The sequence below is a fragment of the Agelaius phoeniceus genome, chromosome 3, assembly GCF_051311805.1.
Source record: "Agelaius phoeniceus isolate bAgePho1 chromosome 3, bAgePho1.hap1, whole genome shotgun sequence".
NCBI classification, from domain to species: domain Eukaryota; kingdom Metazoa; phylum Chordata; class Aves; order Passeriformes; family Icteridae; genus Agelaius; species Agelaius phoeniceus.
In genome coordinates, this window is record NC_135267.1 from 50,285,732 (window position 1) to 50,310,671 (window position 24,940).

At 42.5% G+C, this 24,940-nt stretch overlaps 1 protein-coding gene across 1 annotated transcript; it reads left to right on the plus strand.

The window, feature by feature from the left end:
- Nucleotides 1-1,938: 1,938 nt before the first annotated feature.
- On the plus strand, nt 1,939-20,548 carry NUS1 (NUS1 dehydrodolichyl diphosphate synthase subunit). Its single transcript, XM_054630391.2, has 5 exons — nt 1,939-2,473; nt 10,798-10,920; nt 13,028-13,180; nt 17,246-17,345; nt 18,046-20,548. Exons 1-5 carry the CDS (start codon nt 2,092-2,094, stop codon nt 18,134-18,136), a joined length of 849 nt encoding a protein of 282 aa, XP_054486366.1. The 5' UTR covers nt 1,939-2,091; the 3' UTR covers nt 18,137-20,548.
- The last annotated feature ends 4,392 nt before the right edge of the window (nt 20,549-24,940 follow it).

Here is a 24,940-nt window from a genome sequence, read left to right on the forward strand (position 1 = left end):
TTTTATCTCCCATTGGCATTCAGTAACTGAGTAATCCCTCATCTCCACGGAGGCTGATTTGTCAGGTGTCAGAGAGCAGCTATTTGGTTATGTCTCCTGTGCAAATGTGATTGACACATGCATTTGTTAGGTCCCCCAACACATTAAACTGTGCAATTGGAATAGAGAGAATGGAGCTCATTTTTCTTTATGTTCCCTTATCATCAGACTCTGCAGAGGGATCTGCACAGGTTGGATCAATGGGCTAAGGCCAGCTGTGTGAGATTGAACAAGGCCAAGTGGCACAGCCTGCCCCTGGGTGACAACACCCCCCTGCAGCACTGCAGGCTGGGGCAGAGGGGCTGGAAAGCTGCCCAGCAGGAAAGGACCTGGGTGTGCTGCTTAACAGCTGACCAGTGTGTGCCCAGGTGGCCAAGAAGGCCGATGGCATCTGGTCTGTGTCAGCAATAGCATGGCCAGCAGGACCAGGGCAGTGAGTGTCTGTCTGTACTCAGCACTGGTGAGGCTGTGCTCACTTTCGGGCCCCTCACTACAAGAAAGACATGGAGGTGCTAGTGCCTGTCCAGAGAAGGGAAATGAAGCTGGTGAAGGGCCTAGAGGCTGAGTCCTGTGAGGAACAGCTGTGGTTCTTTAGCGTGGAGGAGGCTCCAGGGGAACCTGATCACTCTCACAACTCCCTGAAAGGAGGAAGTAGTGAGATTGGGGTCAGTCTCAGGAAACAAGTGAAAGGACCAGTGGAGATGGCCTCAAGCTGCACCAGGGAGGTTTAAATTGGCCATTATGAGAATTTTTTTCATAGAAAGCCTTGTCAAACATTAGCACAGACTTCCCAGGGAAGTGGTGGAATCACCACCCTGGATGTGTTCAAAAGATGTGGATGTGGCACTTAAGAACATGGTTAAACAGATGACTTGGCAGTACTGGGTTAACAGTGGGAGTTGATCTTACAGGTCTTTTCCAACCTTAATGATTCTGTGGTTCTATGGTCATTCACCAAATTTTTGGTACCTAAAGATTTAGAAACAGCACAAGCTTTCCCTGCAGTTTGACTGTTATTTTTGCTGGCTAATGCTGGTCTGTATTAGAAGCCAGGAAAGTAGCTATTTTCTGAGTACGAGAAAAATTTTTGCGATACAAAATTCTTCATTCAGTTTAATATTGGCAGATTTTTTTAACAGAGTGCTTTAAATATCCCCGTGCCGTCTCACAGCATCGGGCTGGCACTAGCTCTCACTCCATCTTTCACCTATGGTTCATCTTCGGACCCGTGGGCCCTTACAAGCCAAGGCAGAGAAAGCCTGGGAGCCGCGGCTTTTGTGGAGGACGCGAGTCGGGGTGCGCAGCCCGAGGCCGCTGCCCCCGGCTCCCGAGCCCGTTCTGCGGAACTCCCCGGCGAGCATTCGCAGCGCGCTCTGAGGGTGAAACCTGCCTTTACTCAGTAAAGACACCCCTGACAGTAAAGACACCCCTGAGGCCCGACTGCTTCTGTGGCGTTCAGGTGCTTTCTCCCTCCACCTCCGCTTCACACACCAGCCTGAACGAGGCACTGCGGGCGCCAGGAAGAGCAAGGCTGGGAAAGGTAGCGGGAGGCTCTGCAGATGAGCCCGTGAAGCAGAGGGGAGGTTGGGCAGAGCCCGGCTGGGGGCAGAACCCAGCTGGGGACAGTGCCCGCCCCCGCCCCGGCGCCGGCCCCGCCCCGGCGCCTTCCCTCTGGCTCCCGGCACCTCAGGGCCATCGCCAGCAGCGCCCGCCAGGGGGCGCGGCCCCGCCCCTCCCGCAGGGCGCGGCCGCCCCGAGCCGTTCCCAGCCCCGCCTCCCGCCCTCGCCCCGCCCTCCCCGTCTCTCGCGGCCACGTCATTCGCGCTCCGCGGGCGGAAGCGACGTCATCCCACCCGGCGGCCAACGGGCGGCTCGCGTGTGGCGGGTTGAGAGGTGAAAGATCAGGCGGGGAGGTGGGAAGATGGCGGCGCTGGCGGTTGCCGGGCGGAGGACGCGGGCTCCGTGAGGGGATGGCGCGGCGGGCGGCGCGCAGCGGCTGAGGCACCCCCGCCGCTCCCCCGCGGGCCCCACGCGCTCCTGTCGGTCGGTCCCATGAGCGGGGCGGGCGGCCTGGCGTGGCGCGCGCTGCACGCGCTGCTGCGCGCCTTCCTCTGTCTGCAGCGCGCGCTGCTCGCGTGCCTGCGCGGCCGCGCGGCCGCCGCCGCCGCCACCTCCTGCGCGCTCCTGGCGCCCGCCGCCCGCGCGCTCGGGTTCCGCGAGGCGCGCGCGGCCTGGCGGCGGCGGGGCCCCGCGCGCGGCGGGGCGGCGCGCGGGCGGCAGCGGTGGCGCGCGGACGGGCGCGCCCTGCGGAAGCTGCCGGTGCACGTGGGGCTGGTGGTGACCGAGGAGGAGCCGAGCTACGCGGACATGGCCAGCCTGGTCGTGTGGTGCATGGCCGTGGGCATCTCCTACGTCAGCGTCTACGACCATAACGGTGAGCGGCCGCCGCGGTGCCCCAAGTCCCAGCCCCGGGCCGTGCCGGGGACCAGAGCGTAGAGCCAGAGGGCCGCGCTGTTCTGGGCTCTGCCTAGGTCCGGTCCCGCCTCTCTGCTGGCAGCTCCTTTCCCATCCGCTGGAGCTGCTTGGCCGCTGCAGAGCTTCTGTCCCCTGGGAGCCTGGGCAAGGGCCCAGTTGTCCTTCTGGCCCAGCTCCCGTGTCGGGATGACCAGGTCCTGCGTGCTTTCTGGAGCCTTGTCCACAGCCTCGGGCTGACAGGAACTGCTGACATCAAAGTGTAGGGCAGGACTGTTAGTCGGGAAGAGCTTTAGGCTACTTGCTCTTATGAGTGCTGTTCATTGAGTTGGGGCTGAACCTCCGGAAGTGAATGAATGAAAGTAGCCTTCTATTTTCAAGTACTCCTGTGTGAAGAAACAGGATGGACAAGTAGTTAAATGTAAGCATGTATGTCCTGGATGCTGTCTGTATTGCGAAGTTAAATTATGTGATCTGCATTTGGTCCTGCTTGGCATTTGAGTTAACTCTGAGCCGGTGCTTCTGTGAGCTCTGAAGTTTTTTCACATCTGCTGTGTGATTTTATTTATTACTGAGTCCCAGGTGTAAAACTATTGAACTCTGGCTCTTGCAGGTATGTTGATTCCACGTCACTGACTATTATAAAGATAAGATCAGAGTTTGGATTTCACATACTGTGAGGAAGTTGTGGAACAAATCTGACTTCCTCATACCTGTCCTTTCCTAGTGGGGAGCTAAAAGCAGCCATATTCAAGATACTCTTAGTTGAAACTTTCTGTCCAGCTGATCATTGAGAGATGATCTGTAACCTATACTGGACAAGCTGTCAACTCAGAAGGGATAACAATACATGGACTGCATCTTGTTTCTTTCCTGCAGAGAAAAAAAACTTCATCCTGAAGATCCCTGTGCTCGTGCTGTCAGGGGTGAGACTGTAGGAGAGCAGGGTTAAACTTGTTTTGAGCCACTCCCAGTGGCTGTTTAGAGGTGTCATGCAGTTTAGGTGAACTCTGTAGATTTCTGCCAGGTTAGAGGTACAGTTGTCTTCTGGTGCTGCTTCAGGAAATGCCCTGCAGTGCAGCCCATGTAAGTAGGGGAAATCTTTTGTTATTAAGTGTGCAAAAGCATCTAAGATATGCAGGCCTTTCCTTGAGCATAGGCATTTGTAATTTTTAATTTTTTTCTGCTTCATTTTAAACCATCACCATTTATAGTTTTGTTTCATGGTTGATCCTTCCTATGTGATAAAAGACTTGGAAGACTTGACTTTCACTAAATTACTCTTAAGATCATTATGAGAAACTGGGCTTAATACCAGTCACTTAGCAGTTTAAACTGGCCATCTGTGCAGGGCTGTCGTGGAACTTGGTTACATTGTATTTCAGAGGGAGAATGCTTCCTCATTTGGAAGTCAAAGGACGATATAAAATATTTGCATAACATCTCAAGCACACAGAGAACAGCACCTTCTGAAAAGTCATTTATGTGTTGACAGTTTTTACTCCCAACTTGGAAAGCATTCAACCAGGTGAAATGCTGCAGAGCAAACAGTACCAAGGAGGAGAGTTTCCCTCATAGCTTGAAGAGAGACATTTTTATTGTACAGGATCTTTAACTTCAAATTTAAATGAGCTATGGGCAGTATTGCCTAATATGTTCACGTATGTGCTTAGTTCCTTTTTAGATTCCAGCACTGTGCTCCACAAATTATATGTGTGAGAGCTGAACTGAGGTGGAGATCAAGCTGAGAATCATGTTTCTTGGTCGTCTTGGCTTTCATCTTGCCTACTCTGCAACAGTGAGGAGGGAGAAGGCACCAGCCAATGCTTAGGTAGCCACTGTTGCTGAGCTCCTGTCTCACAGTAAGGAGCCAGAGCTGTAGCTGTAGTGTCTGAAACATTTTTTGAAAACCTACCACTGCTTCTCCAACATGTGTTGAAATTCAGTCAGATCTAAGATTGGCTGTTAGAAGACTAAATATGATGACCAGAAATTATAGTTTTGTCCTCTGAAGAGCTGACATAACCTTGCAGAAGAATTGTTATTGCTGGCAGTTCAGAAAAACAAAAATCTTGGGTTATTTGCTGCTGTGTCCATGTATTGTTTAATTCAATCTGAAGTTACCTATGTTAATTGTTCGCTTTTGTTCTGCTAGAGGTTTTGCTGAGATCTGAAAACATGGCTATTATCTCATGATTTCAGTATCGAAGCATACTTTTTAGTAGCTTGTTCTTCTGTTGATCCTCTGATACTGGAATGTGCTAGTTTAATTGCTAGCTTGCTTTCCAGTTTGTTGGAGCAAAATCAAAGAAGGCAGAGCAACGAAAAAGTTTTAAATCTGTGGCTTTTGCCAAACTTGTAGGGTTGATGAGAATAGCCTGCCATTGCACATCATGCTCCACACAGGTGTTCAGTGGGTTGTCCAGGATAGCAGCTGCAACTGCTTTGTGCACAGCTGAGCTTTTCAGACTGACTTCAGCTTCAGAGAGTGAGCAAGTATCATTCATACAACTCTAGTGTATGCTTACTGCTGGTAATAGCACATATGCTGCCTTTCCTGTGGTGCTAAGCTCCTTAGGGTGCCTTGATTGAGCATACAGCATTTCCAGATAGACTTGTCATTAAGTGGGATGTTGCAGCTGTTGCTAAATCCGGTGCTCAGTGGTGGTGGAGTCTGGAACCCTCAGCACTAACACTGATAATAGTGAAGGTGAACGAAGTCAGGTACGGCTTGCTCTTATCAGTAGCAGAGGGTGACCCTTAATTACAGTGTGCACTTGTTTCCATCCACTCAGATGGTGACTGGTGCTTTTGGACTGCTGAGCTGCTTCTGGGGGTATGTGCTCATACAAGTGTATCAACTATTGATTTGTCAAAATCCCCACTGTGCTGGCTGTGGTGGAGAAGGAAAACTAATTATGGGTGCTCTGATCAGTGTTAGCTGTGGTGAGGTATACCTTAATTTGTTTCTTTTCATTCACTGCATATCCATAGTACTGAGATTCTTTTGATTGCAACAAGAAACCTTGTTTACAAGCTTGGTCTTCCATGGTTGCCTTCTCTGCAAGAAATAATGTGTCAGTTTCCTGCAGAAGGATTAAATTATGTCCTTAACTGCCTCTTCTATAGGAGGAAAGAGAAGCATGAAGTTCTTTACAGAAGAAGTACTACATGAGCTGTTTATTTGTTTATAGTAATGAATTTCTGTTTTTTTTGCAAAATTGCTAAACAGAAGGTTGTTCATGTATTCTTCAATGTCAAAATAAGTAGCTGCATTCCAGCTCACCAGCTGCACCAGTAACTGTAAAGGCAACTTTGCTGGGGTTGTGCAGGGCTCAGAACTGAGTCTTTCTCTGTTTCCTCAGCATGTTTGGAGGCCCAAGGTGGTCTGGCTTTACTGGCCTTGGTGTGTGGAAGCCCTTTCTCTCAACTTTCATTGTTGTGCAACATGACAAAGCCATAATAAGCTTAATGCTACTGTGCACACCTGAGTTAAATAAAGCAAACTAAAGTTTCAGGCTTTTGATCAGGAATTTTTCTATTGACTTCTGTATTGCCAGTCATTTCTTGGTAGAAATCCAGCCATTCTTGTGGAGACCTTATCTGAGGAAATACTGCAGCTTTGTTGCAGTCAGAAGGCATTGATAATGCTTTTGGGTAATAGCACTTAAGATACATTCTGGGGAGCAGAAGCCTTTTACTAGTGCTGTATACTTTAACTTTCTTTTGGTAGTTGTTCTGCCTTTTGGGAGAGCTTGATTGAGTTTTACTTCTGTGAAGCTTTCCTGCTCTAGTTTAAGACAAGTCTAGAATGCTTTTTGGGAGCTTGCTGCATCTTGGCATTTGGGTACTTTGGACTCCTAGATAGATGCTTCATGCTGAAGGTTTCTTCAAGCCCATAGTGTGACTGTACTGAATTTGGAGTTATTCATCATAGCTTTCTAGTGAACTGCTTTGCTTCTGAGCACTTTTCACTTGAAAACTCTTAGAAAGGATAGAGTATGGAAAAGAAATCATTTAATTAGCCCCAAAGTAGGCTTCTAGTCTCTTCTAGATTACTTGGTAGTTTAGCTAATTTGATCAATCCATAAAATCTTCTGGGTGTGCAGTGTGTTTATTTCACTGGGCAAGATAAATATGTTGTGGCTTTATGTCTCTGGAACACTTGTGAGATACCAATATCACATGGCATCTGCTGTGGGCCTTCACCCACGTTGAATTTCACATTCCACAATTTCATATTGGTGTTGAGTTGAGAGGAGTTCTCAGACCACATTGATTAAAACGGATAAGGTGATCTCCTTAAAGGAATGGGAAATATGAAAGAGGTATCTTGTCTCCTAATTGCTGATGAGCCTCTGTTCTCTTAGTGCAGAATGACCCTCCAAGAAGATAGCTGGGAGGAATGGTCACCTATAAAGTTCTTAGTTCTAAGTCAAATTCTTTGATTGGTTAGTGCTGTCTTAAGTGGCCTTAATCTGATTGAAAGTTAAGTGACTTTAGTTACATTCAAACTTGGATTACTTTTTTCCTAGACTCTTGGGATAAAGGAGGTATTTGTAGCTTTCCATATCCTGTGAGGTCTTGTATAATGGCCATGCTTTCCTCTGTTATCCACCAGCGTGATCCAACAGGATGTAAGCAAAAGTTGTTCATGTATTAAAATGGTTTCTTGCATGTGTATTCTTTGAAGTGGTTTAGTATTTGATGTTCTCAAAATGCTAATACCTGATAACAATTACAACTTTTGATTACTCTTTCCTTGTCAGCACTGGAAAGAAGTTGAGAAAGCAAATAACTGAAATGTTGTGGAGATAGGTTCTTTACTAGACTCCCTTTGGTAAGGTGTTCCCTTGCAAGGAAGGGCTAACTGTTATTTTGTGTTTTACCAGATTCTGCTGCTTTAAGGAGCAGGGAAATTAAAAATGTTGACCTTTGAGATGCCATTAAGGCATTAACAGGTGGTGGCTGTGGTAGTCTAGTCAGACAAACAAATGGTTGACATCACCTGGTGTTTCTCTGTGCCAGTTGTTCACTTCCAGTTCAAGATTCTTGTCACTTCTACACTTGATGAATTAATTACAAACTTCATTTGTCAATATCTAACCCTAAAATATTGCAACACCATGGTTGCAAGCAAAGGGGCATGGCTTGTAGTTGCTGTAAATCTGAGCAAAAGGTGTGTGCCCTGGAAAAGACCTGTGTAATGAAGGACTACTGCAGGAAGCTAAAACACTTCTGGTTTGCCTCAGCTCTAATAGCAACAAATGACAGCATGCTTGCAGCTTCTGTTGTAAAAACAAGTAGTATCCCTGAAAACAGCTCACAAGTTCTCAGTAGTTAAAGGAAACAAACCAGGACAGAGTTTGGTACTCTTTTTCATTGGGAATTTTAGTGCTTAAATACATGTAATTCTTGCAACACTTCATTTGCAGGAACATACACATTTGCGCCAGCTTACACAGGTTCCAGAGTTCTGACCAAACAAATGTTTCTGCTTTTCAAAACTGGAAAATCTTCTGATGAAAAATAATAGTGACAATTTCATGTTTGTGTTCTGTATTAGAAACATGAGTAGTGCTGCATTTTTTTTCATTTAACAGCAAACAGCTGTTGTATTGCCAAGATTTATTAGGCCTTTGTCAAACTAATTTTTTTTTACTGTTAAAACTATATTATGGACTAGCTTTAATTTTGTGAACGAAGTTGGAGGGTAGCAGTAAATCAAGAGTTAAGTTTCACTGCCTAGAAACACAATTCTGTTACTGAGTTGGCCTACTCATGCACTTGTTTGCTATATTTGTCATGTTTAAATTAAGCAACAGCATCTCCCAGAACTAACTTGGGTACATTTACAAAATTTTTAAAAAATGAGCCTTGTAGATAAATGGGGTTTTGAGATACTGTAAGGGAAAGGAGAATATAGCTGAGGCATGACCATGTAAAATTCTTGAAGTTGAATATGAATTTGGCCTGTGAATATTGCATTTGGCAGGACTGTGTTTGCAGTGATGTGCATTCATGAGTCTCTTGTGCACTGACTGAGACAAACATTGAAGGAGTATTCCCAAATGCTGTTGGGTTTTAACTAAGATCTGAGTTAGTCTGAATTTTTACTATCTTCTGTTGTGCTTCAGGATCTTCTCTTCAGGAAAACTGTGTGTGTGTCAGGGTTGATGGATCAGTGGGAATTTAGGTGTGGAGGCCTTTCCAAGGAAGGCATGCTGCAACTACATGGTACAACTACAGTAGCTTCCTGTTTGTTAAACTGCTATTCAAGGAGCTGTGCAGTCCCCAAGTTTGAACATCTGAGGGAGTGGGTGAGATAAACAGGCAGAATAGAAGGGTGGTACTCAGATACATCTTAAGAACACATTTATTTAGCAACTCTTCTGTGTCTGTTGTGTGTGTTAAGGACCTTCACTTTGGAGCTGGACCAGTTCCAGTATATGATATCCAAGCAAACACCTTAGTCAGTTCTTCTACTTGTCCTCAGTGTCTTAATTTACTTTAGAGCTGGAGTGTGGAGTCTTTAGTTAGTTCTTCCAGTCTTTGGCGGGAATAGGCAAAAGCCTTTCACGAGAAAGGATTTGGTATCATTAGTATTGAGTGAAAAAGGGGAAGAAGAGCAGCAGCTTATTTCCCAGATTGGGAGCCTTTCCTAATTATGTCACATGTTTGTCTGGATATTGAACATAGTTTTAATTCTCATATCTAAAAGTGTATGGAAGTCAAGTGACTCCTAAAGGCAAGGCACATGCAGCCTTGTCCAGATCTTCCTTGAAGATGCTACAGGATTAGCAATTGTAGTGGCTGCACTGCTGCTGACCTGGGGAGTGAGGAAGACAATTTGTGTTAACCCCAGCACGAAACAGACCGAGCCAAGCAGAGTTGTATCAAACAGTTGTGTTTAAAGCAGCATTCTCAATTTCTATTATGTATAAGTATATGCTAGAAAGTGGGAGCACAGGAAGCCACAATTTAACTTTAGTTTAAACTTAGCAGAAGCATTCTAACACACTTTCTTCTGTAGAGGTTTGTGCCTTACCATAACTTGCTTTTCTGTAAACATGTGAAATCAATTATAAGCTAACACTTCTATAATGAAATAGTTTTTTTTTTTTTTACAGGAAGTATCCAGGATAAGAGGAAAAACAGATACTTTGCCACCTATTAAAACCTCTAATGAAGCCTGTAGAAAAGTTCTAATTCATTAGGCCTAAAGGCTAGCATATTAAATAAATGCATTGTATCACTTCATATTGCAAACTAACTCCTAGTGTATTATGGTCTTGATCCAGTGCTTATGTACTGTTTGACCAATGTGGGAACTCTTGTAGCTGTTCCAGATCCTATAGTCAGGCTGTGGTGCCGAATCCTAAGCCTAATCAAAATTGCATATCACATTCTTTTGCACTGTCTACATTGTAAGATTAGCATGTGGGCATTTTTAGATTGGTCAGTGGAAGTGTTTGACATAAAGTTTCTGAATTAAGTGCAGTAAAAACCTCTGAATACCCTGTGATAAAAGCATTATCCAGTTCCTGAGTGAATATGCCTAGCGATGCTTTTGGATTGTAAATATTTAAACTGTAACATTTAGTTTTTGCTGTGGCATTTAATTAGAAGTAGAGTTATGTTTCTCAAAAGCTAGAATTTATTTTAGTAGGAAACCCAAGTATGCTTGAAGCAGGCTTTTGTGATTTCCTTCATTCGAAATGTGTCTGCCTTAAATATGCAAGTATAAAAAGGCCTTGGGGACTGCATGAACTCCTTGAAACATACAGCTTGTGAAATTCTCTTATTAGGAAATCCATGCTGTTGGATGGCTTAAGAGTGGATACTTACTGAGACCTGAAATGTTGATTTAGTGGTGACTTGGTTTGTTAGCCTGCAGCCTTAGGTGTGTGGCAATAAGTGGTAGACTTAAGCAGTGTGGGCTTTAAAGAAATTTGGTGTTAATCTGACTTGGTGTTCTTTGCTGATGATTGCTTTCTCTATTTCTAGCATGCCAAGGACAAGGAAATAAGTCTTAAGCTATCCCTTATGCAGTTGCAACTTGCTGCTTATTCAGGCTGGATGAAAGAAGAACAAAAGCACATGAGTTGTCTTTCCAAGGTCACTCAGATTAGTCACATGCAGTAGCATTTTCTTTGAGTTCTTACCCACACTTGTGAATTCCAGTCTCAAACCAGTTCTGACTAATTTTTTTTCTTGCCTAGTGTTAGATTTATTTTGTAACACCTTTTATAGGAGTTGGCTGATATGCAACTTTTTTTTTTAAAGGTATTTTCAAGAGGAATAATTCAAGATTGATGGATGAAATTTTAAAACAGCAGCAAGAACTCTTGGGACTAGATTGCTCCAAGTACTCCGTGGAATTTGCAAATCACGACAAAACTGGTCAAGGTAAGATCAACTACAGGAGGGGCTTGGTGTGCCTCTAAATAGCTGTATATCAATCATAAATCTGCTTTTACTTAAACACATGTCTGTGTACAGTGACCTTTTTCTTCATGTGTGTACTTCCATTTTTCCAAACATACACCTCTAAGTGGGGAGGAGAAAGGGAAAGAGCAAGACTGCTGGTTGTTATGGCAAGGTATAATGCCATCAGGAAGGTAAAGGGCACAAGTTAAAAAAATAAATTTGGTAATAGCTTTTGCACATACTTAGATGTGGAAAGCAGGAGTAGGTTTTGAGGCTGATGTTCCTTACACAGCACTATCTGCTGTAAGAACTCATTTCCTCATCTGCTGCCTAAGACAAATGCTAGAAGTCTGTTCAAGTATAATCAATCACAGGCACGTACTTGAATCAGGCCTTTGTCTTAGAGAGATGGGCTGATACAGGTCTTCTAACTACAACTCATAATATTAAAGTAAAAAAAATACCTAAACAACCCTTATGTTTTAAGATCATCATAGTTAAAATAGTTATGAAAAGTCACAGGTTGCAGTACATTTAGCTGCATTGAAAATGCTGCTTGCAAGTTTTGCCTCCCCTATGAGAGCTGATCAAATACTAAAATCTTTTGTGCCAGTTTTCCAGTACAGAGTATAATATTGTAGCATGAACTTGTCTTATGAACAACTTAGTCTAAGATGCTAACATTTATATGGGAGAACTCATGTTTCATGCTATTTTTTTCCCTTCCTGTGAAGGTTGAAATAACCAGCAGAAGATGGGGTAGACAGGCTATTAATGTCTTAAACTCCAGCATACTTAGCTCCGCTTACCTAAGATGGGATATTTATGTTCACACCAAACAAACTACTGAAAGACTTCTCAGGCTTGCTGATGGGAAGAGTGCTTTTAAATCTCAGGAACCTTTTGTGCTGGAAACTGTGAAAAGCAGAGGTGTTTTCTGTTTTTAAATTCTTCATTCTTTTTAGGAGGTTTCACAGTCAGATGCTTCGTGTTTTCAACTGAACAAACTGACATCTATGCAGTTTATTATTATGTGCAGTTTTTCACTTCTGAATAACAAAATTGCATGTATTGCAATTTAGGGATACTGTTAAATATTTTTTTAATGTAGGACATTTGATGCAAATTGGCAAATCAAGCAATATTAAAGAGCAATCATTTTCATTGTGGTGGCTTTGGATAGATGAACTAAGGGGTTTTAGGTGTTCTTATGAATCTTGACTGTGCTGTGTGGTCCCTTGCAGTCAGGTTCTGCAGTTTTAAGAAAGGATAGTTATTACTAGATACTTAAAAATACATAAGTTTGGTATCAGCTTAGAATGTTGACACTTTAGTATTTAACCCACTTAGCTTCAAGCCAGTATAGTGCACCATCTCTGGCCTTGAGCTTCCTCAGCAAGCTTACCTCTTAGGTACCTTACAGTACTGACAATGATGCGAGTCATGTAGTATGAGAAGACTCTTGCCTGTCAATTGCGTAGGGTTAAGATAATTGCTGTTGTGAAATGTCCACTTAAGTCACAGACATAGTTGCAGATGAATAGATGAATTCTGAACTATTATCTTGTTCCAAGCTTCAGTGTAGCCATCTTAGATCCTTACTGTAACTCTTGCATCAAGATGCTGTGATCAGAGCCCCCAAGCTTAATAATTATGTCACATGAATGTACACAGTAGCTATTAAAAACACCTTCCTCTTCTAGGGTAGAAATTAGTTTGTTGGTTTTTGGTTTTTTTTTAATTTCCCTGAACCCCTTAAGTTACTATCCAGGCACCTTTCTTCTCAGTGCTTTGCCTGACAGTGTAAGAACCAACCCAAATTTCCTGGAGAACTATGTTTGAAGACTGAATTAAGCCCCTTCTCACAAGACTTGTCAAAGTAGTTGTCTTAAGCTTGTGTTTTAGTAATACAGCAAATCCAGAAAACTCTTACCCACTTCTCTAAGAGGTAGATGAGGTGGATTTGTGACTAGTTGTAATACAGGAATTAAACTACAAGTTACTTTCATCTGTATCTGTGACTATGTAAAGCACATGCAAAACAATTATATTTCTGTTGCTTTTAAACTATGTTTTGTACTTTCAGTTTTAAATTGCCAATCTACATTGAAGGTGCTGTCTCCAGAAGATGGAAAAGCAGACATAGTCAAAGCTGCTCAGAACTTCTGTCAGTTGGTAGCACAGCAGCAAAGAACACATTCAGACCTGGATGTGAATATGTTAGACAACTTATTAAGTAGTAAGTATAATATGGAGGGGAAAGAGTACTCAATTCATAACAATTTGGTTACTAGTGTATTCATTGCTTGGAATGTATGCATCTTGATGCTTAGTCTATCAGAGTAAATTATGATTATTGCTTTTAGGCTTCTGTTAAAAATTTCTTTCTTGTTTATTGCCTTTTGAGCTGTTTTTTTAGCAGAGAAATTCTTTAGCATAAATATTAAGCTAAATTGCAGAGTTTTGGCTTTTCAGAGTTTACAGCATCTGTGGTATGTTCTGCAATGAGAGTGCTGAAAAAAGTACTTTTGGGATTACCTAAAACTAGACTATTCTAATTTAGGTTAACTTCCTGCGAGTTACAAGCTGCAAATATGGATGGGCAGAGTCTTTTCCAGATCTGGTTACAGTGATTAAAGCTGTTCTTGCTGCCTGCCTACTATCCTGAATGCAAATGATAGTACACTTGCTGTTCTCTTGCTGCTCTATAACCCACACTAGCTTAGTTGTCTTCATTACTAATTCATGCAGATTACTGACTCTGCACTGTGGTGTGTGGCTACATGCAATAGCTATGAAAAGGGCAGGACTGCCCTAATATCACACCTGGGAGAAGCAGTTTGGAATTAGCATCCACTTTTTCAGTGGTACTGTGGAGCTGTGGTGAGTTGCTCAGCTTGCCTAGGTGATCCATGCATGTTAATTGCAGCTGCAATTAGCTCATCAGGTTTCAGATTGCACACTTGAACTTGGATGCCTTGGGCATGTTGTTGTAGTGTGCTTCCCATTAATTGGACTTTAGAGAGTGATTTTTTTCTTTTTCATGTTGGGTGATCAGCTGAATTGTTCTGCAGAGGACTTCCATGGCAGTTTGGAAGTTTGGAATTCAAACTGAATTCCATCCCTGTTGTCAGCATCCTCCTATAATGGAGCTATTAAATGTATTTAATGAAGCACCTGAAGAAGAACTTAGCCCATCTCTTCTGTTATACCCCAAAGGCAGTTAAAGGAAATTAACAATCACTCCTTCAGAACAGTTACTAATTTAATGGAGAGCTGGTGACAGTTGTTACATGTTGTGTGTATTTTGGCCAGTGATACTTAACTGGAGCTTTTCAAACTTGTTGATCTTCTGTCTGGATATGTTAAAAGTATTAGGTCCAATCTTAAAATGAGTGGATTTATTTTTGAAGCATTGCATGCTAGCTGAGCACAGAAAGAGAAATCTAATCTGTCAAAACTATGAACTTTGAAACACGCTGCTTCATGTATGTGGCTAATAATTAAGGATAATATCTGTAACTGGTCCTTATTAATTTGTTTACCTAATGTTTGGGACATTGTTGGAGGTGAAGTATTCTTTCATTACTTACTTAGCAGCAGCTTTTTAAAATTTGTTTTACTTGTAGGCAAATTTAGTTTGTGTGCATTTTTAATGGAACAGTATTAAAAGTATGCATCTGTGCATTCCTGATTTGAGAGCATGTTCTGGAAAGCAATACTTGAATAGTTATATTCTTAGAGTTTGTATTAATGGTGTCTTCTGTAAATCTTTGGGGTTTTACATTTTGGTTTAAATACCTGTTAATGTAGTTTTTAAACTTTTTGTTCATGTTTAGGGTGCAGTTATTGAAGCCTAGTCCTAAAATGGTATGATTCTAGTTTGTCATGTGGCTTTTCTTGTTCTTAATTCAGTCAAGCACTTAATTCTTACAGCTTGAGTTTTCTGCAGTGTAAAAATACTTTCTTCTGAGCAATGCCTCAGCTAACCAGCTTGTTTTCAGAAAAGTAGGTGCCAGCTGCATTTTAATATTGTCTCTGCTTGCTGTCTGTTTGCCTTCCAGCAAAGAACATGACTATCAATTAAGGCTACTCAAGTTGCCCTGTAAGATCTCTGTGGAGAGGGGTATAGTTATCAGCGCTAAAATTCCTTCATGTTCCCCTTGCAGAACTCCTGACCTAGAAGGGATGTTGCCAGATTGGCATCCTTTGAGTGTGCAAGTCTTTTGGCCTCTTTTGTTTTTTAAAGTTTGCTCCCAAATCCTTGTATCTCATGTGTGCTAAACTTGACTGTTGTAATTCTGTCAGCTCTGAGGGAGCTTCCACGTGTAAATTATCTGTAGCACTGCTGTGTTTAGGTAAAGAAATGGATGCAGACTGGAAAGCAGACTGTGTTTTTTAGTTGGCTGTTGTGACAGTAATGCTACAGTGTGCATTTTCCTTCAGATAGGAACCAGAAGGAAATGTTAGCATTAACTGGGCTCTCTGAAGGTCTTTTCCTGTTTGACAAGCCATTGCAGTGTTGAAGATCCTGCTGCTGTACCAGCTGAGGAGTACTCAGCTGCTGAATCAGCTGATGAGTAAAGCTGTCCACTTCCTCCAGAGTCCCCACTTCTAAGTATTCACTGCTTTCCTGCAAAGCTCTTTCCTGATACTAATGTGCTAGCTTCTGAACAACAGAGTGGCTTTTGCTTTGCAATTTTTTTCTTAACTTTGAGATGAGATTTGGTCTGTGGCACAAGGCACCCTTATCTAAAAGCTTCATCCTTTCTTAGAAATGCACGTGTTTAGGGAAAATAGCCTCTTTACCTCTGGTAAAAGGTGTCATCACTGTTGTGGTGATTCAGTGGGGAGGGAGGATGTGAACATTTTGAAAAATCTCCAGCTTCAGTTTCAAAACTGGGTGGAGCAAAATCTGGCCCTAGTTTCCTTTTCTGTTACTCCCAAAGTTAAGTTCCTCTATAACTAATCTGAAAACTGTAAAAGGCTCTTGACTGCTTTTTTGTAGTGTTTTTTTTTTTTTAATTTAAGCAAGTGAGGAAAGAATTGAGAAATAACATCTGAAGTTTGGAGCAAGTAGGCTGTCTTGAACTTTATCTGCTAAAGGTAGTCATTACCCAGTATAAGCATTTTGCACTTAACTTGCAGAATTGGTGGGTACTGGAAGGGGTGACAACAATTTACCTGCAATAATCATGACTAATTGCAGCATTATAGCAAAATAGGGTTATGACTGCTGGAATGCTTTTCAGATGAGCTAGGTAGGTGCAAGAGGAGCAGTTTAGCTTCTTGGGTCCCCTTGGGGTGCTCTACTGGTTTTCACAAGTTGCTCTAATCAACTTGCTAGAATTAGCAGGGAAAGCTGGACTCAGACTGCTCATTGTAAGCCTATTTCCTGTCTTGTCAATTACAGCCTGGAGTAGCTTAGGCACTGCAGAAGTGTATGGAAGGGAGACAGGCAGTGGTGTTTGGTCACTAATTGTCTTCAGCCTCAGAAGATGAGCAGAATGCTCTCATGAGGGAAATGACTGGCTGGAGTTTTAAGGTATGGGTAGTAAGAGTGTGGGCACTTAGTGGAATTCATCAATATTATCTTGCTCTGCCCTAGAATGGGTCAGGTTGTCCACACAGTAACAGAAAAAGACACACTGCCCTGTTCTACCTCACTCATTTAACCAGAAAGATGCCAACTGCAGCAGTATCTTTGAAATTTTATAGTAAGTTCGTTTTAAAATTTCTGTATGGTCTCATACTGAGAAAGAGACAAGTCATCTAACAAGTTGGTTTTTTTTTCCTTGATGGTCTGTAGTACAAAGGTGTTCTTCAGTGAAATTTCCTTAAGCTTTTTTTTTTTTGTGTCCTTTTACTCTACTTGATTGCAGCTCCACATAGTTAAGTAAGGACTATAGTAGGTAGAGTCAGGGTACAGCATGTTCTGTGCTACTAAAATCAAGTTTACCAAGACAAAACTAGAACAAGTCAGATGAAACAGCATTGTTAGGGTTTGCTGTTACTGAAAACAATGTAACTGTTCCTGTACTTTCCATAGAAGATCTTTGAAAACTACCTGACATAAAAATAGCAGTCCAGCTGGGCCTGCAGTGGCTGCCTAAGCTTTTGCTCAATTGGTCATTCAGGTGTTGCAAGACCAGTCTGTCCTCTTGGGCTTTTAATTGTTAACTTGTCCTTGGGACCGTCATTTAAAAAAAGTGCATTTAGTGAAAAAGCAGATGCCTTAGGGTTTAGAACTAAAAAAAAATCCTGTGATAAATTTAATAAAATCTAATATAACTTGTTATTACAGGTACACATGGATTTCCTGATCCTGATTTAGTCTTGAAGTTCGGTCCTGTGGACAGCACATTAGGATTCCTTCCATGGCACATCAGACTGACAGAAATCATGTGAGTTGCTTATAAATGTTGTAAAACACTGGAATGAAAAATACCTAGCTAAGCAAGTCTTTATGATATAACTTATGGAAATTGGCCAAAAGAGGAAATCCAGCTAAACAAGTGTCTGGAGATTGATTTGAGGGTATTAAAATTATTAACTAAAACCTGTCAAACATTAATTGTTGTTTTTTTTAGCCCTGACTAGCAACAGCAGGCTTCATGCCTCAGGTTTAAGGAATAACTTCTGTCACCACCTAGTGTGTGGTCCAGTCCCATTTGACAGTGTTGCTTATATCAGTGTTGATTTTCTGTGGCTTATAGGTTCCTAAAAGGGAAACTAAGGATACAAGGGAAATGGAATAATAGAAGACCGCACCTATGGATTGCTTTTCAATTTTAGTAGTAACTGAAGTGACTAGATTTGCTGAACTTCATAAATCCAAGCACATTTATAGAGCACTGAAACGTGGGCACACTGTGCTGCTCCAGCTTTTCACTGGTTTGAAGGGCCCTGTGTACTCTGATGGGAGGCTTTGGTTTAGAGGGTGACTGGTTTAGTTGTTAGAGTTGAGTCACAATAACCATGTTGAGAACAACTTCACAAGGTTACTCAGACAGTAGCTTGCTTTTGGTGATATTCTTGAGTGGCTGTATGAATAGTGTGGTGTTTATAAAAGCTTATTTTAATCTTTCTAACTTGCTTTCTCAGTTCTTTGCCTTCCCACCTAAACATCAGCTATGAAGAGTTTTTCTCCGCCCTCCATCACTATGCAGCCTGTGAGCAACGGTGGGGAAAGTGACTTCAGGCTGAGTGCATGGAGTCAAGCTTTCTTTGGGAAGGAACTGATGTCTGTTTACAAGCACCTGCTACCCATAAGTCTGGTTCATAGTCCTTTCTTAATTTATCAAAAAAATTCAATAAAGTGTCTTACCTTTCTAGAGAGTCTGTGTGAATGCGTGAGAATCTGTGGGGAGGGGAATTCACAGATTTCCTGTTTGCAAAAGACAGTTACTAAAAACAAAACTGAATTGCCCTCACTTTGACATTCAAGTGTCAAAATGAATGTGCAAGAATTAAGTGTTGTGAAATCTACAGGACAATGTAAATAGGAGTCCATGCCCTGAAGATCCTTAAAACCAGGAAAGAGCTTCCATCTTTATTTCTTAATTCTTCATGGTCGGGCATTTCAGAGCTAATGGTTTATCTTCAGATATATTTACTATGTAATATGTGAATTCTAGAGAAGTTGGTTTTGTTAACTGAAAATAGAAACTGCAGCTTGGCTGGGATGACTAAGCCAGCTGTAGGTGTTAAGTTCTAGAAATACTGAGAAGATTCCATAAAAAGGGTTGGATGCTTCTATGGTAAGTGGATTGGGCAGTCTGTGTTGCAGTATCCAGCTTTTTTTTTTTTTTAAGTGGTGGGATGAAAGTATTCCTACCACCCTGGGTGAATGCAACATCTCAGCATGAGGTTGGTTTTCCATTGGGAATAAGCATCAACAGTACTATGTATTGTTTGTATACCTGTTCTCCCCATAACATGCTCACTCAAGGTAACAAGCAGGAAAAGGCTCTGGCATCGTTTGCTGAAAGATTTGAAAAAGGTCTGAGTCAACTTCCATGGCTAAATGTGATGTGCTGCTTGTACTTGTGTGCCCAGCAAGGGAGTCTGCTTAAGCCTTTTTTTATTTTTATTTGTTCTGAACTGAGCATTAGAAGTTTGAATGGAACAAAGTGGACAAAGAAGGAAGATGAAGTAAAGCTGCCCTACAGTATTTCAGCACTGAGATAACTAAGTAGAGATAATGGCTAAATGGTCTTCATTGTGGAATGGCCTGTTGGAGTTACATTCCTGTTTTGGAAGTAGTTTAAATTACAAGTTTATGGCTGCACTTGGACAAAGCAATATCTTTACATCTGTATTACTGAAGTCAAACATTGATACGCAGCCTTCTGCCCTGCAGGCTGCAGAACTGTTGAATGCTTCGTTCTGGAAGTGTTTCCTGTTTCCCCCTCCTCCTACTCTTCAAACTGAGCCTGGCTTTATCTCCTTTGGGATAGCCATGTCATTAGAAGGGAAAACAACTGTTTTTAAAAGGGAATTGCCAGATTTTAAATGATTGTCTGCCTCAATGTGAAATGGTGTATTTTAACTTGTTGCTTGATGTAATGTTATAAAGCAGCTTGCATAAACTCTTAGCTGCAGTTTTTTGTCATCACGAGGTTAGATTGCAGTTACAGAAAGACCTGTGATACTTAATCTCAGAGAAGAGCAAGGGATATTCAAATTAACTAAGGGTTTTGACATAAAATAGCTTTCCATGGGAGCTGGAGTATTTTGAGTACACTTTGTCAGCTGGTCTCTTGTGTGTGCCAGGTCCTGTATTGCAGAGAAGGTGAACAGTTGTGCAATGTTTCCTGGGCCCTGTCATTGAGAAGGGCAAATTTTCTCACTGAGTGTTAAGTTCAACTTTTTTGTGGGGAGTGGGTAGCCTGTTGAAGGATATCTGGAGTATTGATGTTCATCTGTAATATGAATTTTGTTTCATTAAAATGCAAGGTTGTGTTTACGTTCTAATATGTGTTACTGTGTCACTGAAGCAGTTCTGGTGCTGGCAGTAATGGGAAAAGTTCAGTTTAGCCCTCAAAAATAATGTATTTTTTATATTTGTATCAAACTGCCAAAGAATACTTCTCACACCTGAGTTCCCTCAGTCCTCAAACTTCTTCATATCTTAGCTAAAAAGATGTGTTTAATATTGGAGACAGATCTCAAGGTCTAGAATTTGTCTACAGAGGGTTGCCTAATAAAACTAAAATGATTAGTTCAGCTGCATTTGATTCAACTTAAATCTCTTCTGATGGCCAGTTTAATTGTGAATTAAGTGTTCCTCCTGGAATTAATGTAGTTGAACTAATCCATGTTATGACTTAGTTGGGATTATTTTACTGTCCCTGTGTGGGCAATCTTCAGTGAGGTGTGCCAAAAGCACTGTGCATATCCACGACTTGATCTCTGAATGTACATCCTTGCCCTTAGCGCCTCTGCCCAGCTTGTTCTGTGTGAAGGTCTGTGCTGTGACATGTTTGGGTACCTGTACATAATGTGTAAAATGAGTTTTTATGATTAGGGAATCGATCTATTGAACTTTATTATTGAAAGCTGAATCTGTAAAACAATAAATCAATAAAAGACTATAATCTTTCTACAGGCTATGGTGATACATGAATACTTTTGGAAGTTCAGCTGGGGTGCTGTAGCCCCATTCATGTTACTACATCTCTGGGGAAGTAGAGAACTTCAAATGTTGTATTCTAGTAATAGTGTAAGAACTGGGCAAATTTTCATCTACCATTTCCGACTTCTTAGATGCTTTAATGAAAGCTTTCATAGTAAAGCATTTACTGTAAAAATGTTTCTTTGATAGTCCTGGGAACTTGCTAAACTTGTTCCTGGCTACTAAAAAGCTTGCTTCCTCTCCCTGCTGCTGAGTCAGTCCTGGGCCATGGGCTGTGCTGGGCCTCCTGCCAGCCCTCTTGTGGAGCAGGCTGAAGTGAGGGTGTGGTGTGGAAGAAGCCTCTGCAATCTGAGTGATTTCCATGCTGAGCAAGAAAGGGAAGCTTGTGTTAAGGTGAGTTTTGAAAATGCACTGGGAATCAAGCTGACCTTGAGCCAGCCTATAACAAAGGCCAGCAGTCTCCCAGGCTGTTAGGAACTGTGTTGCTGGCACATCAGAGGTGATGATCTTTTCCGCAGATCTGGTGAGACATCTGGAGTGCTGCATTCAGAGCTGGGCTTCCTTGGTACAAGAGAGACTCAGATTTAATGAACCTAGGTCACCAGAAGGCAGTGATGATAGGAGGTGGAGCATCTGTTATGCAAGGAGAGGTTGAGAGTTGGAACTGCTCAACTTGGAGGACGCTGAGGAGGGACCTTACCAACACACAAACGCATGATGGAAGGGGGAGTAAACCCAGCCAGGCTCTTCCTGGTGCTGCTTAGTGGCAGGCTGAGAGGCAATGGGCATAAATTGAAATATAGGAGAATGTTGAAACATCAGAAAAACCTTTTCCTATGAGGGTGCTCAGGCAGTGGAGCAGGTTGACCCTCGAGGCTGTAGAGTCCCCTTCAAAACCAGTATGTGTGCACGGGGATCAGCATAGGACTAGATCACTTCCAGAGACGCCTTCCAACCTCAGCTGGAGCTGGCGGTACAGCAGTGTTAGCTGTGGTGCCGCTGGGCTCTCTTACCTCAGCTGATTTTTAACAGCAATGGAGGCTTGCTGTGGTTTATTTGGCATTTCAATATCAAAGAATATTAGAATTTTCTGTATGGTGGAAAATTCTTCAATTGCACCAGTGTGAGAGCTCCCCTTCACAGTAACTGCTTCTCCTAAATTATTCACGTTTCTGTATATTTCCTCTTTTCCCCCCTTTCAGTGGTGCCTGGTAGTTGATCTGGTAAAGGAGCTAGATGAGATTCTGAAATAGTTGCTTTACAGCAGGGAATTTGGGGACATGGAAAATAATCCAGCTGTTACAGAAAATAGGCCTTCAAAGCAGTTCTTGAAATTATAGTGCTTTTTAGGACTTCTTGTATGAACATGCACCAAGCAACTACACAGCATAGCATGCTGCACTGAGCTGAAATTGGCAAGTGAGTAAAAGGTAGAGGTCATTCTTAATAGAAGGGAGTATGCTCTTACACATTTGCACATCTGTAAGTGCTTCCTAAAGTACTTCACAAAAATGACAAGAAAATAGAACCTGCTGATTTGATGTCCTGTGTATTTCATGAATTCAGCTTTTATGTGAAATCATAACTGCCCTGAATAGTCCCATACGTTTAAGACAGTGACATCTTTTTGTCTTTACTGTTGAAATAATGTTTCACTATTATTCATGCTTATTCACTGGTTGTGAGAGACAGGTATACCTACAAAATCAGAGGGTAGGTGCAGAGAGTTTTGGTCTTTGTTGATCCCAAGGTACCAGCTGCCTTGCAGGTAGGCTTAGTCCTGCATGGCTGGACTGTGCTGCCCAGGCAGTGCTTGTGCAGGAGGAGCTCTGGGGGCGCGGGGCAGGTGCTCTGCTCCATGCTGGCTTCCAAGCTCTAGTTTTCCCTAGTGGCACAGCCACCCCTTGGTCACTGCTCCTTGCAAAGATGTTCTCTTTGCTGCTCCCAAGCACTTAATGCAACAACAGCAGCTTCAGCTCAGGGGTGAGGAAGGGACTGGAGAATGAGGCTGAGCTGGCCCGCATCCTATGCAGAACCTTCTAGCCAGTGTTGCTGTGAAGGTTACTATTTGTCCATTTTTCAGCACACCATGGGTGCATGTAAACAACTCCTAGCTGTCTTCTATGAGCTAAGCTACTTTGATAAGCTTGAAATGTTCAAGCAAATGAATCAAAGGCCATGCTTTAAAGCCCACAACTTTTTTTCCCTCAGATCTGCCAAATTAAAAGGGAGAGAGAGTTGCAAGCCCTTCTTCTGCTGTATGTTTGTCTGTGTTAAATGATGTGAGACCTCCTTGAATTCCATTGAATCACTGCTGAGAGCTGTAGGATTATTCCCTAATTGCATCCTAAACAACTTTTTTAGATGATAAATAATATCATGTATTATACAGAAGCACGCCTCAACCTAAACTTTGAAGTGCTTCACAAATTAATGTTTAATGAAACTGTTCGCCTGGAGGTTTTTGCTGTACTCTGTAACTGGCTGAATACACACAAGCCAGGGCTCTTTCATCTCCCTGACAAGCCTTACTGCTTTAATATAGCGTATTTTCTCCAACTGTGTGCAGTCAGTCAGTTCTCAGTTTTCTACACATCTCCCTGGCTGCAAAAATACTGCCTTGTCCCCCCAAAAAGCCCACACAAGGGAAACCCTAATGGATGGATCATATAGAAAACACACTTTGGGGGAATGTTTAGTGGAACAAAATATGGCTCATAAATGGTTTTGTAATACAGTTAATGGTGGTGAACTATGCTCTGTTATTGTATAGTGGGGGTGCTGTTTGACAGCTGGCTAAAGATGAACCAGCAGTGTGCACAGGTGGCCAAGAAGGCCAGTGGCTCCCTGGCTTGTGTCAAAAATAGTCTGACCAGCAAGACCAGGGGAATCATTGTCACCCTGTACTCAGCACCTCAGATCTTGTGTCCAGTTCTGGGCCCCTCACTACATGAAGGACATTGAGGTGCTGGAGTGAGCCCAGAGAAGGGAAATGGAGCTGCTGAAGGGTCTGGAGCTCAAGTCCTGTGAGGAGCAGCTGACGGAGCTGGGGTGGCTTAGCCCAGAGAAAAGCAGGCTCCAGGGGCGCCTTATGGCTCCCTGCAGAAAGGGGATTGTAGCTAGGTGGGGGTTGGTCTCTTCTCCCAGGTAATTGTGATAGGAAAAGAAGATATAGCCTCAAGCTGTGCCAGTGGAGATTCAGACTGGACATCAGAAGAGATTTCCTCACAGAAATGGCAGTTAAGCATTGGAATGGGCTGCCCAGGGAGCTGATGGAGTCACCATTCCTGGAGGTGTTCAAGAAATGATGGAATGTTGCCCTTAATGCTGTGGTCTAGTTGACAAGGTGGTGATCAGTCAAAGCTTGAGCTTGATCTCAGAGGTCATTTCCAACCTCAGTGATTCTGTGAACATTAGAAGCCCAGTATCTACAAACTGAAACAAGACATTTGTCATACAACTTGGCTGCAGGTGTTTATTGTGATTTTAATGGAAAATTTCTCTCTGAGTCAGCTATCAAAGTTAAAAGCTTCCCATTATGCTTTATATTCTATAATTCTGCAGGAGTTGCCACTTTGTTGGTAGGGTGCCTAGTATGTCTTTGCAAGCACAAACGTGTCTGAAAATGGAATTTCTAAGGGGCTCTCTCTCTAAATGTGTCAGTCCAAGGATGTTTTTGTTAAATTGATATAATGAGTCATTCTGCAATTTGCAATATTTTAAGTTGACATCCAAATAAAATCTCTTTTTAGAGTGACAGAGGAGTCATGCAGTTGGAATTGGAACCCTAGGAGAAGATACTGGCATTATGAAAATAACAATGTCTTGCAGAATTAAGTGCTGTGCTGGTCCTGATTCTTGCTAGTACAGTGATACTGAAAGAAAACAGAGTAAGATGGTGATGAAAATTACAGAATAGCAGGAAAATTTTGCTCAGGAGGAATGTGGCTGGAGATCACCTAGTCCAATTTCGGTTTTTCATGGTCCTTTTCCAGCACTTCATCCCTGCTAAGTCTCTTGCAGAGCTGGGCTGCTGTAATGCAGTACCCTGAACTGGCAGCTTTAAGGTGTGAAGGAAAACTTGGGAAGGTTTCAGAAATGAGTCCAAGTATTTTGCCTTAGACACTGTCAGATTACACACTTCAGGGTTGCAGAGGAAACATCAAGGTCTGGGCAGCTGCCCTGGAGAAGCAGCTCCTGGTCCTCTCTATCTTTTAGAGTAGAAGCTTGGATTTTCACAGACTCAACTTGCAAATTTTATGGATGGCTTATATATTTTAAAATACTTTTAACTGATCAAAACATCTGTAATCTCTTTCATGCAGCAACTGAGAGCCCTTGCAGCCTGTCTCAGAAGCTCCC